The following is a 14702-nucleotide window of genomic DNA, read 5'->3' as shown; positions in this document are numbered from 1 at the left end:
GATCTAATGGTGCAGTAATGCCTTTAGCAGGGCCAGTTTAAGCAACAATGGGGCCCCAGGGCAAAATAAACCTGGGGGGCCCCCAACAGATACCCCGGAACAAAAATTGGCATTAAGGGACCTTTTTTGCAGCTGGTATAGTCAGGGTGTGAAGCCCCAATCGGTTAGAGCTCCACATTCTGGCTATCCCAGCCTGCATGGGGGACAAGGGGTTAAACATTTTCAGGAGGGGGGACCCCACATAATTGAAAATTTTTTTTTTTTCCCACACTCTAAACTTAAAAAAAAAGGGAAAATGGGGAAAAAATGCCAGGGATCTTCATACAGCCATATTGCGGCTGTATAGCGATCCCTGGCCAAAGCGCTGCGTATGGACCTCCTGGAAACCCCCGTCAGGAAATGTATTGCTCTTTCTTTTGATACATGTACACTACTGTTAGGTTTGCTACTAAAAGTGACATTTACCGCATTTAAAAGTATACTTTTTTACTTCGAAACGTTAAAATCGATTTTCTCAAACTATAAGGTCTTTTTTTTTAAATTTTGTTTTCCTCTTGTAGCCACTGGGGACCCCTACAAGCTCTGGGGCAATTGCCTCTATGGCAGCGCCGGCCCTGGCCTTTAGATCAATTTCCAATAGATTTCATTCTGAAAGCTATTGGAAATCTGTTCCTAGTGTGTGGCACACATCAGATTCAACCTGACAGAAATCTATCTGATGGTCGAATCTGCTGCAAATCTATCAGTGTTATGGCCACCTTTATGGCTTTGAATAATTTGCTTTTATCAACAAGGACCACCTGCGTACCATGAAGTTCTCTTCTTGTGTGCTGAACCTGTGTTCTGCACCAGGAATCCAAATCCTGTTATAATGCATCAAAAGTGTGTGACGTCTGAAGTGCAAACCTGTTAATAGCTTAAAAAGAAAACATAAGGTGCGTACACCCGCACTACTAAAGAGAACGACTGGTCTGTCAGACCCTCCCGCTGGGCGGTCGTTCTCCCGACAGTAGTGTGTGTGTACAGTCTATCTGCAGACTGATGCGGCTGTTTCTGAACGATCCGCTCAGTATGGTAACTTCCTATAGAGGAAACTGCATTGCTGCTGTTTATGATTGTATCTTCCTAGACCTGCTTTTACCATTCAGATAAATGCTTAGTCAATCGACTCACTTGCACACCCTGTATGATCTGATAATCAGGAGATTAAACCTAATCCTAATCTGTCTTCTAGCCATCTGTAATTTTTTTTTTTCCTTTCTGTTGCAGTTTTTAAGATTCAAGCATCTGCTGCAAGGCTGGTCTCTTGTCACCTGTCTCTAGTGTGTCATTGTACCTTTAATGTGGCCATGGGTGACATGTTGACAGTTTGGTAACTGTTATATGCTTGTACTCCCACAGGTTGGAACCCAGGTGTGCAGTGTGATATTGACGTGTCATTTCATGTACATTTTAAAGGGAGTCTGAAGCGGGATTTTAACTTGTATTAATGTTAAGCGCTATAGCTAGTGCTAAAACGCCGCTATCCCGCGAGAAAGTTGTGGATTTTGCAGAGGGGATTTGGGGGTATAAACCCCTTGTTTTGCCACGGAATAGCGGTGTTTTAGCACTAGCTATAGTGCTTAACATAAATAGAAGTAAAATCCATTGATTTAGGCCTCTTTCACACCAAGACGTTGCGTTTTAGGGGACGTTAAGGTCGCATAACGTGCCCCTAACGCAACGCATGGTGGTGAAGTTGGACGTCAGATTGAGCCGCGTTATGCGGCTCTTAGAACGAAAACCGCACACCATCTATACTGATAGAACAGCCGCTCCAGGATAGTGATGGGAAGTCTGGATCTTTTCAAGGATTCGGATGATTCGAATCGGATCATTGAAAAGATCCGGATCTTTGAACCAAATAATTTGAATCATTTTACTAGGGAAGCAGACTGGGGGTGAAATGACTAGCAGGACAGGACTTTTCCTGCACTGTACATTCTGTATGTTCCTGTTTCTTCCAAACAGACATCCACTGTGAACTGAATCGTTCTTTGTGGTGATCCGGATGATTCGACTTACAAAAAAAGGTTCGGATCAAATGAACGATTCATTCATTCATGATCCGGACAACACTACGAGTCCAGGTTACGTCACTATAGTGCGGTGAATATTAATTAGCCATGTGGCTAGTCACTGAGCATGTGCAAGCAGTCTAACGCAGCTAAAGCCCAGTATAACACACAGCATGCTGCACTTTCATTCAACGTGTAGCGTTACAATGTAACGCAACGTGGGCACCAGGGCTGTGGAGTCGGTCCAAAAATCCACCGACTCCGACTCCTCAGTTTAGGATTCCACCGACTCCGACTCTGACTCCTCGACTCCGACTCCTCTAATTTGCATATTAGAATTTTGTTGATTAAAAGTATGTAAAATGAAATTCGTCTCAACTGCCAACGCTTAGGAATTTTACAAGACAACTGAAGTGAGAAGGATATGGAGACTACTATATTTATTCCCTTTAGACTAAAACTAGTCCTTGGTAAGAGTACTTGTAAAAGGTACAAACCGGAACAAAGAACATCTATCAGGCCCTAGGCAATGTAAGTGTGGGAACATGTAAGAATGATGTGCAGGTACTCTGCAGGGGAATGAGGAGATTGTAAACAGACAACACCTCTGTGTTCAATGTGCACAGCATTCTCAGTGGATTCCCTGCAGCTCTGTGGGGAGTGCATATATAGAGTATAGTACTACTGTGTAACAAAGTAAACCTGAGACAGATGAAATTAAAGTTTTATACATACCTGGGGCTTCCTCCAGCCGCCTTCAGGATAATCAGTCCCTCGTTGTCCTCCTCCACCACCTGAATCTTCTGCTATGAGTCCAGGTACTTGAGAAAGTCGGGCGTAGTGCACATGCACACACTCCGCCGCCAGGAGCATACTACACCTGTGCAGCACTATTGCGCAGGTGTAGAATGTTCCTGGCTGTGGGAGCAGCATGCGGCCGGACAGCGCTGACTGGCTGAATTACCAGGACTCATAGCAGAAGATCCGGGTGGTGGAGGACAGCGAGGGACTGATTAGCCTGAAGGGGGCTGGAGGAAGCCCCAGGTATGTATAAAACTTTACTTTTCATCCGTCTCAGGTACCCTTTAATTTGTAGTCACCAAACCAAATTTTAACATATCAAATTATTTGATTTCATCAGCAAAGGGAGTGCATACATTTGCATAAATCAGCATCAGTGCAGAATTATTTCCATCTCATTGACCATCTCTATTAGTGACAAAGCTACACATCAGGCTTTATTCTTACAGCATAGATGTTATTTAGTATATATATGAGATTCCTGTGTACACATCATATATACAGTCACAATCGGATATGTATATCTGACCTTAAAAATACGGGGACTGCTTTATTGAAGCAGCACAAGTAACTAATTTTGATTGGTTTATTTCATTTTTGTGGACTAAGCACAGCTATTACTGTATATATACAGTATATATACATTATTTTTAATGACTATTTGAGAAATAGAACATTTAATCATATTTTCTATTTCAATTACAGTTACAAATTCATTCGGAGTCGGTGCATTTTTTCCCGACTCCGACTCCAGGCACCCAAAATTGCCCGACTCCACGACTCCGACTCCACGACTCCGACTCCACAGCCCTGATGGGCACTGTGAACAGCACATTGATTTATCATTACTGTGAGTTTGGCTGCGTTACAGGCTGCTCTAACGTCCAACTGTGAAAGCAGCCTTAATTTTGCCACAGTCTCTAAGTCAAGATGAAGGTTTTATACATTTAGGAAAGGGTTTTAAAGTGAGTCTTTTTGCACTTAAAGTGAGGCTTTGATTAATAATACCGTGGTAAGTCAGTTCTGAATTACGGTACGAACAGCTTTCCCATTCACATTACTTAAAGGGAACTTTAAAGTGAGAGGTAGATGGAGACCGCCATATTCAGATTGGCAAGCTGCATGAACTTGGAGTTATTTCATTGACCATCCCTACACCTGACCCTTTGCAGAGGGATTTCAGGCAAAAGCACTTTAAATCTTGGATAAAATGACAAAGTGTGTATGTATTTAATGATTATTCTTTGAAGCACTTTCTGCATTATTAAACTTCTCACTAACTGTCCCTCCAGAGGAGCTTACAATTAGTCTAGTCCCCTGTACCACTTTATATGCAGCGGAATGGCATCGGTTGTAATACGTGTCAAGTGCTGACACGCAACTGCATGACCATCTCCTGTTGCATGTCTGTGTCCTTTCAACAGGAGGAGGCACTCCACAAGCTTGTACAGACGTTCAATTTATTGCATGTTTTGCATACATGTTACGGGCAGAAAACCTTTCATCAGGTCTTCACACCTGATGAAGGGCTCTTACTGTAACGTAGTGTGCAAGATGTCTGTCCAAGCCTGTGTAGTGCCTCCTTCTGTTGGTGGCCTGGAGTAGTAGGGCCGGCAAACGCTCACTAAATAGGGTGGAGCCATACCATGATCAAAAGGTTTTTCAGTTGGGTGTGTGGGGAAGGGCGGCCCAGCCTGTCCAGTGTTGGTGCTGAGCGCTAGCAAGTGGCCGGCCGGTGGACGTAAGAAGCTGACAAGCGGTGAATTTACAGCCTGTCAGTTGTTCATGGAAAAGAGGCCTCAAATACCTGAGTTTTGAGCTTGGCAGTCCAGATACACACTGCTTTATCATAAAGCAGACGTAAAGCTCTTTATACAATATAGTTTAATATGAATGTAATCCTCATTGTACCCTAACGTAGGAATGGTAAATAGCTCACCCTTTTGCTAGAAAATGGATGTTACTCTTAAAGGGGAACTTCAGCCTAAACAAACATACTGTCATTAAGTTACATTAGTTATGTTAATTCAAATGGGTAATATAATCTCTTACCCACCCTGTTCTAAAAGAACAGGCAAATGTTTGTGGGGATATATACACGCGAGCGGGTGTAGATACAACATCAGACCTTCACTGCACATAAAAATGCCTGACACGTGTTTCGCAGCCATAAGCCGCTTCCTCAGAGGCACATCGCAAACACATCCAAAGTCTAGGACATAGGAACACCAGCTCGATCTGAAGGTAAGTGCAGAGAGATATCCTCAAACGTCTCCCCCGGTGAGTGGGCTGTGGAGATCTGTGTTTGCGATGTGCCTCTGAGGAAGCGGCTTATGGCTGCGAAACACGTGTCAGGCATTTTTATGTGAAGTGAAGGTCTGATGTTGTATCTACACTTATCACCTGCGTTCTGATGAGAAAATTGGAGAATAAAAGAGAATTTTGGTTCATGAATAAAACCCCGCTCGCGTGTATATATTGAACTGATGAACATAATTTACAGGGGTGGAACCACACTACTTTTATCTTTGTCAGTATCAAATGTTTGTGGGGGCAGCCATCTTTTTGGTTGAAAGGTGGTGACAGGGAGCATGAGACAGTTCCAACTGTCCTGTGTCCTAATCACCCTCCCAGCTGCGTGTGCTAGGCTTCAAAGCTCAAATTCAAAATGAAGAAGAAAAAGTTTGCGCCAAAACAGCAGAAGGAGATCAGAAATCCCATCATGCTTTGCACAGCATAAGGGGAAAAATGCCCGGGCTGTTTTCTTCTGTGCAGCTAAAAATTAGCCTTGGGTAGGAAAAACAAAGTTCTGAATGCTGTGAAACTGTTAAAGAAACACCAAGCCTTTTCAGTGCTGCCGAGTAGATTTTTTTTTTTTTTCCAATTTTCCGTGGAGGTTCAATTGAGGGCCCGTTTCCACTTGTGCAGATGCGAATTTCGCATGCGGTTATATGCAAATTCGCATACGCTTTTGCATGGATGACGATGTATGCGAATTTAACCATGGCAGTGCCTGTGTGCTTTTCCATTGATTCCATGCAAATTCGCATGAAAATTCGCATACCAAAGCCGCATGCGAAATTCCCTATTAAATACATTGTATGCGATTCGCATAGCGGTATGCGAATTCTGAAGGCTCTGCCGTGCAGATTTTTTCTGCACAGAAAAACGCAAAGGAATCCTGACAAGTGGAAACGGTCCCATCCACTTGTATTGACTATGCGAATTTGCATGCTGCAAACTCATGCGAATTCGCGATAGTGGAAACGGGCCCTTAAACTTTTTTTTTTTTATCTTAGTGCATGAGAGGGAGTAAGGCAGTGGTTAAATAGGGTGTTTTTTTTATTGTAGATGTAGTGCCTCCTTCTGTTGGTGGCAGGGCCTAGAGTAGTAGGGCCGGCAACAGCTCACTAAATAGCTTGGAGCCATACCATGATCCAAGAGGTTTCAAGTTGGGTGTGTGGGGAAGGGTGGCCCAGCCTGTCCAGTGTTGGTGCCGAGCGCTAGCACCCCCAGACCAGACAACACGACCGGGGGAGGGGTGTGTCTGCTCCTCTCCCCATCCTGCACCTTCCATGTCCTCACCCCACCTACCTACCCACAATTCACAACATTCGAGGCCGACACCATCTGCCTCTACCACCCCCTCCCTGCCATTGTTGCGGTCTTATACCCTCCTCCGGGCTCCACCCTACAATTTCTCGATGACCTTGCCTCCTGGCTCCCTCACATCCTCTCCTCTGACCTCCCCACCATCATCCTTGGGGATTTCAATATTCCCATCGATGAAGCCCAGAACACCGCTGTGACCCGGCTACTCACCATTGCCAACTCACTTGGACTAGTACAACACACCAACACCCCCACTCACACTGCACGTCACACTCTCGACCTTATATTCACTAAATCCACCACTATTGCAGACCTTGACATCGCACCCTTTCCACCCTCAGACATCACCTTCTCACCTTCAACCTCTTCACGGAAGGCACCTCCAAACTACCCGCCCACCCACCTGGTCGATGGCAGCGAGACCTACGCAAGCTCAACCCTAGCGTCCTTGCTGACCCCCTCCATGCCCTCTCCTCCACGCTCCCCACCTAAACCTGTCCTAATCTTGCTGCAGCTCAGTATCGCCAAACTCTCATCAGCCCTAGAGAAAGCTGCTCCACCAATATTTCGCCGCAACCGATCCCCTAACCCCCAGCCCTGGCACACTACCCATACTCGCAACCTCCAGAGGGAAACACGCGCCACTGAACGGAAATGGAGGAAAACTAGACTTAACCAGGATTTCCTACAGTACAAGACCAACCTGCTGCAGTTCCACACTGCCCTTGCTCATGCGAAGCAGGAATACTTTACCAAGCTCATCGGAGCACAAGCTTCCAACCCCTGGCGTCTCTTTGCCACTTTCATCTCCCTGCTTAAACCCACCCCCCACCTTCCATTTCCTCCCTCTCTGCCACAGATTTAGCCACCCACTTCACATAACAAAATTGTCTCCGCCAGGAAATATCCAATCTCAAATCTTCACCTCCCACCCCCTCCCAACCAGCTCCTCCTCCACCCTATCCTCCCCTCACATCCTTCACTCCTACTACCACCGAGGAAGTCATCCACCTACTGCAGACTTCCCATACTACTACTTCTCCCCCCCCCCCCCCCCCTTGACCCCATCCCTTCTGATTTACTCCAGCCTCACTTCATGGAATTGGCCCCAGTCCTCACTACCCTGTTCAACCTCTCCCTATCCATAGGCACCTTCCCCTCAGACTTCAAGCAGGCCACTGTACTACCCCTGCTCAAGAAACCCTCCCTCAACCCCTCGCTATCCTCCAACTACAGTCCTATCTCTCTCCTCCCCCTTTGCCTCAAAACTCCTTGAGCGTCTGGTTCACAAACGCCTGACCCAGTTCCTCAATGCCAACTCACTGCTAGACCCACCGCAATCTGGATTTCGGCCTGCCCACTCAACCGAAACTGCTCTCACCAAAGTGGTCAATGACCTTGCCTTAGCTAAAGCTGAAGGTAAATACTCCATTCTCCTCCTTCTTGACCTTTCAGCAGCTTTTGACACAGTAGATCATCCCCTACTCCTCCAGTCCCTCCAGTCCATGGGCATTCACGATCTTGCCCTGTCCTGGCTTTCATCCTACCTCTCCAACTGCTCCTTCACGACCGCCTTCAATGAGTCCTCATCCACCCCCAACCACCTCTCGGTGGGAGTCCCCCCAAGGTTCGGTCCTTGGCCCCCTACTGTTCACCCTATACACATCCTCCATTGGCAAGGTTATCTCCTCCATGGGTTTTAATTATCATCTGTATGCAGATGACACCCAGATCTACCTCCACACCCCTGACATATCCACTACCATGGACAAGGTCTCCTCCTGTCTATCAGCCATCTCCTCCTGGATGTCCGCTAGGTTCCTGAAACTAAACCTAGACAAAACGAAATTTATGATCTTCCCACCCCGGACATCCATAAACCTCCCAGATGTGCATGTCACTGTTAACCACACTACCATTCACCCTACCTCTCAAGCCCGCTGTCTGGGTGTCACCCTGGACTCCGCACTCTCCTTTACTCCCCACATCCAAAACCTCACAAAGTCCTGCAACTTCCACCTTTGTAACATTTGTAAGATTTGCCCTTTCCTGACCTCTGCCACCACCAAACTCCTCATCCATGCCCTCATAATTTACCGCCTTGACTACTGCAATGCCCTGCTGTCTGGTCTCCCTATGACCCGAACAGCCCCACTGCAGTCCATCATGAATGCGGCAGCCAGAATTATCCACTGCTCCCATCGCTCCACCATGGCGGATCCCCTCCTTGAATCCCTCCACTGGCTTCCTATCCAGTCCAGAATCAGATTCAAGATACTGTCTGACCTACAAATTTGTCCACAAAACCTGTCCAACCTACATTTCCGATCTTACTCAGAGGTACACACCTAGCCGCTCACTCCGCTCTTCCAATGAACTTCGCCTAACTGCCCCCCGCATCACCCAGTCCCATGCACGCCTCCAGGACTTCTCAAGAGCTGCTCCAACACTATGGAACTCCCTACCTCCACCCATTAGGGCAGCCCCCTCCTTCTCATAAAATTCACGTTGACTAAACTCCCCGGGGCACACTGTGGGGAGCGCTTCCGTGAGAGGCGGAGCTTTTGGCTGCAGCTCTGACTCTACATGCGTCTATCAGCGCGGATCGCTGCATCTCCCCTGCCCCTCTGTCTTCTTTCACTAAGAGGGGCGGGGGAGAGGTGGAGCTACGCACTGGAGGCAGAGCTGCAGCTGAAAGCTCTGCCGCCTGGGGCAGTAAAATCCACGAAAAAGGAAGCAGTGGATTTTGCGGGGGGGGGGCTGGAGTGTGTCATGTTAGGGGCGATTTAGCTGGTGTGGATTTAGCTGGTGTGCAGCCACGGGGATGCAGCGTTTTACTTAGGGCAATGATGTTAAAGGGATTTGCTAAATAAAAATGTGAATTTTGAGACTTCAGAGTCTCTTTAACTCTTCCTGTACTGGAAACCATATGAGACTCATTTCTTTGCTACTCTATTTCTTGGCTGTACTACACATACAGTGCATTATTTTAAGTTTATATTCACTTCAGATTCCCTTTAAGATCTACATTCTGTATGGATTGGTTATAAAATGTTACCTCTATCATCTATTTTAAAACGCACCTGTTCTTGTTCCTGTTCTGTAGATGAGCTCAGTCCTTGTTGGAAAAACAAACCCTTTATTTTCACTCTGGCAAATAGGTTTGATGCATTTGTTGGGATTTATAGGGTGACCTTCCAGGTGTCTATTTACCGTACGTCAACATCTAATCTGCTCTTCCATTATGAGCCATCTTTGTCTTGCCGTAATGTTTCTGCATGGCGCACACCTACGTCACCTCTAGCGGCAGGATACCTGCAGGCTGGCAGCAGCCTTGTTTGCTCGCAATGTGTAAACAGCTAGGCGAGTGACTCCCGCTTTTCCCGGCCACCTGGTGTCTTTCCTTCACTTGTAAAAGTGTTAGCATCGTTTTTTAAAGTGTTGCAGGAGGTTTGCTCAGTTAAAAATAGACTGTATTTGCATCACTTCTTTCTCAGCTCACATAGGCCTCTATTGTATATTTGCTCTGTTCACATTGATGTAGGGATAAAAATAAAAGCTCCTACATGTATCCTGGGAAAATGACCTGTTTATATAATTTCTTCTGTGGATTGACTGGAGGGTGGACAGGCTAAGGATTAACCCCTCACGGAATGAAAACTTGTATTGGAGCATGTGTTTAAAGAACAAGCGACACCCATGCTAACCTAGAAATAAAAAACACATATATAAGTAGACAAATACTACTTCTACTTACATAACAACAGATGTATTGTGCTATCCACGTAATGATTCCTGTGAATTTTATAAAGGAAAAGCAGAAAATCCTTTTCTAGGCAGTGGCCACCTTGCCAAGCTAATGCTGACATCCTATCCTTTATGACTCTTGTCCCCTCCCCCCTTCTTCTCTCGCTAATTGTGTATTCATTAGCTGCCCTCCTCCCAGAGTCTTCAGACACTCCCACTGAGGTGTATCTTAGGAACTGCACTGGTTTTTTTCTCGTCCAATCGCTGAGTCCCCTCAGCCTTGCTTGTAAACACAAGTGAGCAGAGGTGTTTCAGATAAGAAGCTAGGCGGGGAAATGGAAGAGGAGGAATATATAATAGATAACAAGAACCTCCAGCATTCAACTGTTTGGCACTGACTACTAAAGTTTCAGCGCCCCTAAAGTATGTGATAACTACAAACCATAACAGCAGAAAGTTTTGCAAGTTTTGAATGCAGGATTAGCATCTTTATCACTTACTACACTCAGACCAGTTGCTCAAATTTGATTCTTATGGTGACAATACTGCTTTAAGATTACTGTACTCTATATTTACAAAAGACAGAGCCTGTAATGTGATGCAGGATAGGGGCGGTGTCGGGTTAATTACTTATCCAATTGGCTGTAAATCATTCGTTCAGGTGTGCTCCTCCCCTTCCCTCGAAATGTGGCTGGTTTGTTTTCCCTCCAATGTTCTGCTGAGCCTCTAGCCACACCCATTTGCATTGCCTCACCCGCCCCCCAGCTTGGCAGCTGTGGCCTAATTGGTGAGTGCTTAACTGGTGGTGGGCAATGGCAAGGCAGATGGGAGGTATCCAAAGAGCTTTGGAAACATGGCCATGAATTGAGGGAGGCAGAACATTCCCTGTGAATGAATTAGTCAATCGGGTAAGTAACTAGGGATGGGACGAATCCACAATTTCTCCGGATCCGAATCTAAAAAGGTTCTTGAATATCTTGAACCTTTCGAATCCCGAATCTAACGAATCCTGCACATAAGAATTGTGCGATCCATGGTATAGTTGCCCGCAGTATAGGTACCCAGGCATAGGTAGCGAGGTAAAGGTGCCTTCAGTATAGCTAGCTAGGTATGGGTGCCTTCAATATGGGTAGCTTTCAGTACAGGTAGCAAGGTATAGGGGCCTTCAGTATAGGTAGCAGGGTATAGGGGCCTTCAGTATAGGTAGCAGGGTATAGGGGCCTTCAGTATAGGTAGCAGGGTATATGGGCCTTCAGTATAGGTAGCAGGGTATATGGGCCTTCAGTAAAGGTAGCAGGGTATATGGGCCTTTAGTAAAGGTAGCAGGGTATATGGGCCTTTAGTAAAGGTAGCAGGGTATATGGGCCTTTAGTAAAGGTAGCAGGGTATATGGGCCTTCAGTAAAGGTAGCAGGGTATATGGGCCTTCAGTAAAGGTAGCAGGGTATATGGGCCTTCAGTATTGGTAGTTAACTAGGTATAGGGGCCTTCAGTATAGGTAGGTAGGTAAAGGGACCTTCAGTATAGGTAGGTAGGTAGGTAAAGGGACCTTCAGTATAGGTATATAGGGTATAGTATAGGTAGGTATGTAGGTAGGTATAGGGGCCTTTAGGTAGGTAGGTATAGGGGCCTTTAGGTAGGTAAAGGGACCTTCAGTATAGGTAGCCGGGTATAGGGCCTTAAGTGTAGGTAGGTATAGGGGCCTTTAGGTAGGTGGGTAGGTAGGTATAGTGGCCTGTAGGTAGGTATAGTGGCCTGTAGGTAGGGGGGCCTGTAGGTAGATGGGTGGGTAGGTATAGGGGCCTGTAGGTGGGTAGGTAGGTATAGGGGCCTTTAGGTAGGTATACGGGCCTTTAGGTAGGTATAAGGGCCTTTAGGTAGGTAGGTATAGGGGCCTGTAGGTGGGTAGGTAGGTATAGGGGCCTGTAGGTAGATGGGTAGGTAGGTATACGGGCCTTTAGGTAGGTATAGGGGCCTTCCCCATGCCTCCTCCGCTCACCGCCAACCCCCCTCCCCGGCCTCCTCCGTCCCCCCCCCCCCGTGCCTCCTCCGCTCACCGCCAAACCCCCCCCCCCCCCCCCGCGGCCCCCTCCGTCCCCCGTGCCTCCTCCGCTCACCCCTGCATGAGTATCTACTCACCTTTCCGTGGAACGCAGAGCGTCAGTCCTCTTCGATACTTCCCTGTTCCCTCTAGTGGCCGGACCGGCTCTTACTGATGACATCATGGTAAGAGCCGGTCACTAGGGGGAACCAGGAAGTCGGCGAGAGGGGGCATATGTATACTTGGAACGTCGTGACTAAATAAAGAGGAACTTCAAGGAGTGTGCCGGAGTCCGCCTTTCTTTTGTTTATATAGGCAAGAGATATTACTCAGCTGATCTACCCACATATCAGGGATGGCCATTGAGGGTAGATCTTGTCCTTCAATATAAGAAATTAGTTTGCCTACATAGGGAAGCTCCTGCTAAATTTCACTTGATATAAATTGGTGGAAAGATGAATATTCATGCATACATGTCCTCTGTCTATGGGTGTTTTTTTTTTTTTTTTTTTTTTTTTGTTCTCTGTACGCACCTTGCATGTATACATTCCTTCTGATACGCTGTTAATCTGCACCAGATTATATTATTATTATTATTTTTTTTTTTTGTGTGATGAAACTCCAATTTCTATCTGCCTTGCACTGGCAGTGTTATACGCTTCTCTCTCTAAACACCGAAGCAGCAAACTTTGTCAAAATCAGTATTTGAGTCATTCTTAAAACTTTTGGCCAGTACTGTACAGCTCTACGGCGATCGTTATGCACACGCAGCTAGCAAAGTGCTAGCTGCGTGTAGCAAAGAAAATTATGTAAATCGGCCAAGCAGGGCCTGAGTGGCACCCTCTGGCGGCTTACCCCGTGGTAAGATGGACTGGCCCAAAACCTGTGGGTTCTGTCAGAATTTAACTTCTTACTTTTTTTTCCGCAATGGTGGTCCTTTTATCTCAAGCTGTCTCTCCAGCTGTTTAACGTTGTACTGCAGGAAAGTTCAAAGGATCACTGTTCCTGGATTTTTTTATTTGATTTTTATTTATTTTTTAGCTTCCAATATAGTGTGGTTTTAAAACTGACCGTATGATACAATGTTTAAAAACAAACAAACCTATATACAGTATAACTGAAAATAAAATTTTTTTCTTTGCAGCTGTTCTACTTATTATCCATACTACAAGTACAATTCATTATATCATTTATTATGTTTTTGTTTTAAGTTTGATTCAACCGTGCGTGTGAGACACCTGAATTTGCATTTACTTAGCTGATACCTGGTTACTTATATTATGAATAAAGCTGGTTTGCAAAACCCTTTTGATCTCAAGTTAATTTTGTCTTCTAGGCTGGACAGACTCTTCATATTACTGGACACAGGAACCACTCCAGTCACACGAAAAGCAGCCGCACAGCAGCTTGGAGAAGTGGTCAAGCTCCACCCACATGAACTTAGCAACCTGTTGGCTAAAGTAAGCCCATTTCCGAATTCCTATTCCAATAGTCGTATCAAGTAATTACTGGTTACAAAGGGTGCAACTAATCACTTAGAAAACTACATCTTTAATCCCAGTTGACAAGATGGCAAACTTCTTTGAGCATGTTTGTTTGAACCAGAGTAATTTCCTGCTAAATACACAAAATTATCCCTCTATACTGAATCACATAAATTAAAACATAACGTTTATTATATATTATTATGAAAACTGGCTAGCTAGGTAATATGCTAATAACTTGCAAATATTGCTGGACCAACTCTGTCAGAGAGAAAATAAGGAGATGGCTATATTGCCAGCTCTGGTCCTATCGCAATATGGATAATTGTTACATTACACAACCCCCACCAAACAACCCGACATGTTTCACTTCTAACTGAAGCTTTTTCAAGGGAAAAGTGCTTAAAAAGTGCTATTAGTGATAAGGTGCAAAAATAACATTTTTAAAAACAAGTTACAGATATAGCCTGTCGGCTAGTAACATAGTAGCAGTAGCTGGCTGCTACTATGTTACTAGCCGACAGGCTATATCTGTAACTTGTTTTTAAAAATGTTATTTTTGCACCTTATCACTAATAGCACTTTTTAAGCACTTTTCCCTTGAAAAAGCTTCAGTTAGAAGTGAAACATGTCGGGTTGTTTGGTGGGGGTTGTGTAATGTAACAATTATCCATATTGCGATAGGACCAGAGCTGGCAATATAGCCATCTCCTTATTTTCTCTCTGACAGAGTTGGTCCAGCAATATTTGCAAGTTATTAGCATATTACCTAGCTAGCCAGTTTTCATAATAATATATAATAAACGTTATGTTTTAATTTATGTGATTCAGTATAGAGGGATAATTTTGTGTATTTAGATTTAATTCAGGGTCTGGTTTAATAATTTCCTGCTACAAATGAAATACTTAAAGAGAATCTGTATTGTTAAAATCACACAAAAGTAAACATACCAGTGTGTTA

At 45.2% G+C, this 14702-nt stretch overlaps 1 protein-coding gene across 1 annotated transcript in view; it reads left to right on the top strand.

The window, feature by feature from the left end:
* The window catches only part of BTAF1 (B-TFIID TATA-box binding protein associated factor 1), a 134831-nt gene that overhangs the window by 24594 nt on the left and 95535 nt on the right, over window positions 1-14702 (top strand). The window contains exon 2 of the mRNA XM_068257993.1: window positions 13594-13717. Coding sequence (XP_068114094.1) covers window positions 13594-13717 — 124 coding nt within the window. The remainder of the gene's footprint in view (window positions 1-13593; window positions 13718-14702) is intronic.

The sequence above is a fragment of the Hyperolius riggenbachi genome, chromosome 10 (assembly GCF_040937935.1).
Source record: "Hyperolius riggenbachi isolate aHypRig1 chromosome 10, aHypRig1.pri, whole genome shotgun sequence".
NCBI classification, from domain to species: domain Eukaryota; kingdom Metazoa; phylum Chordata; class Amphibia; order Anura; family Hyperoliidae; genus Hyperolius; species Hyperolius riggenbachi.
Note: the sequence above shows the minus strand (reverse complement) of the source record. Positions and strands in the feature narration are given on the sequence as shown.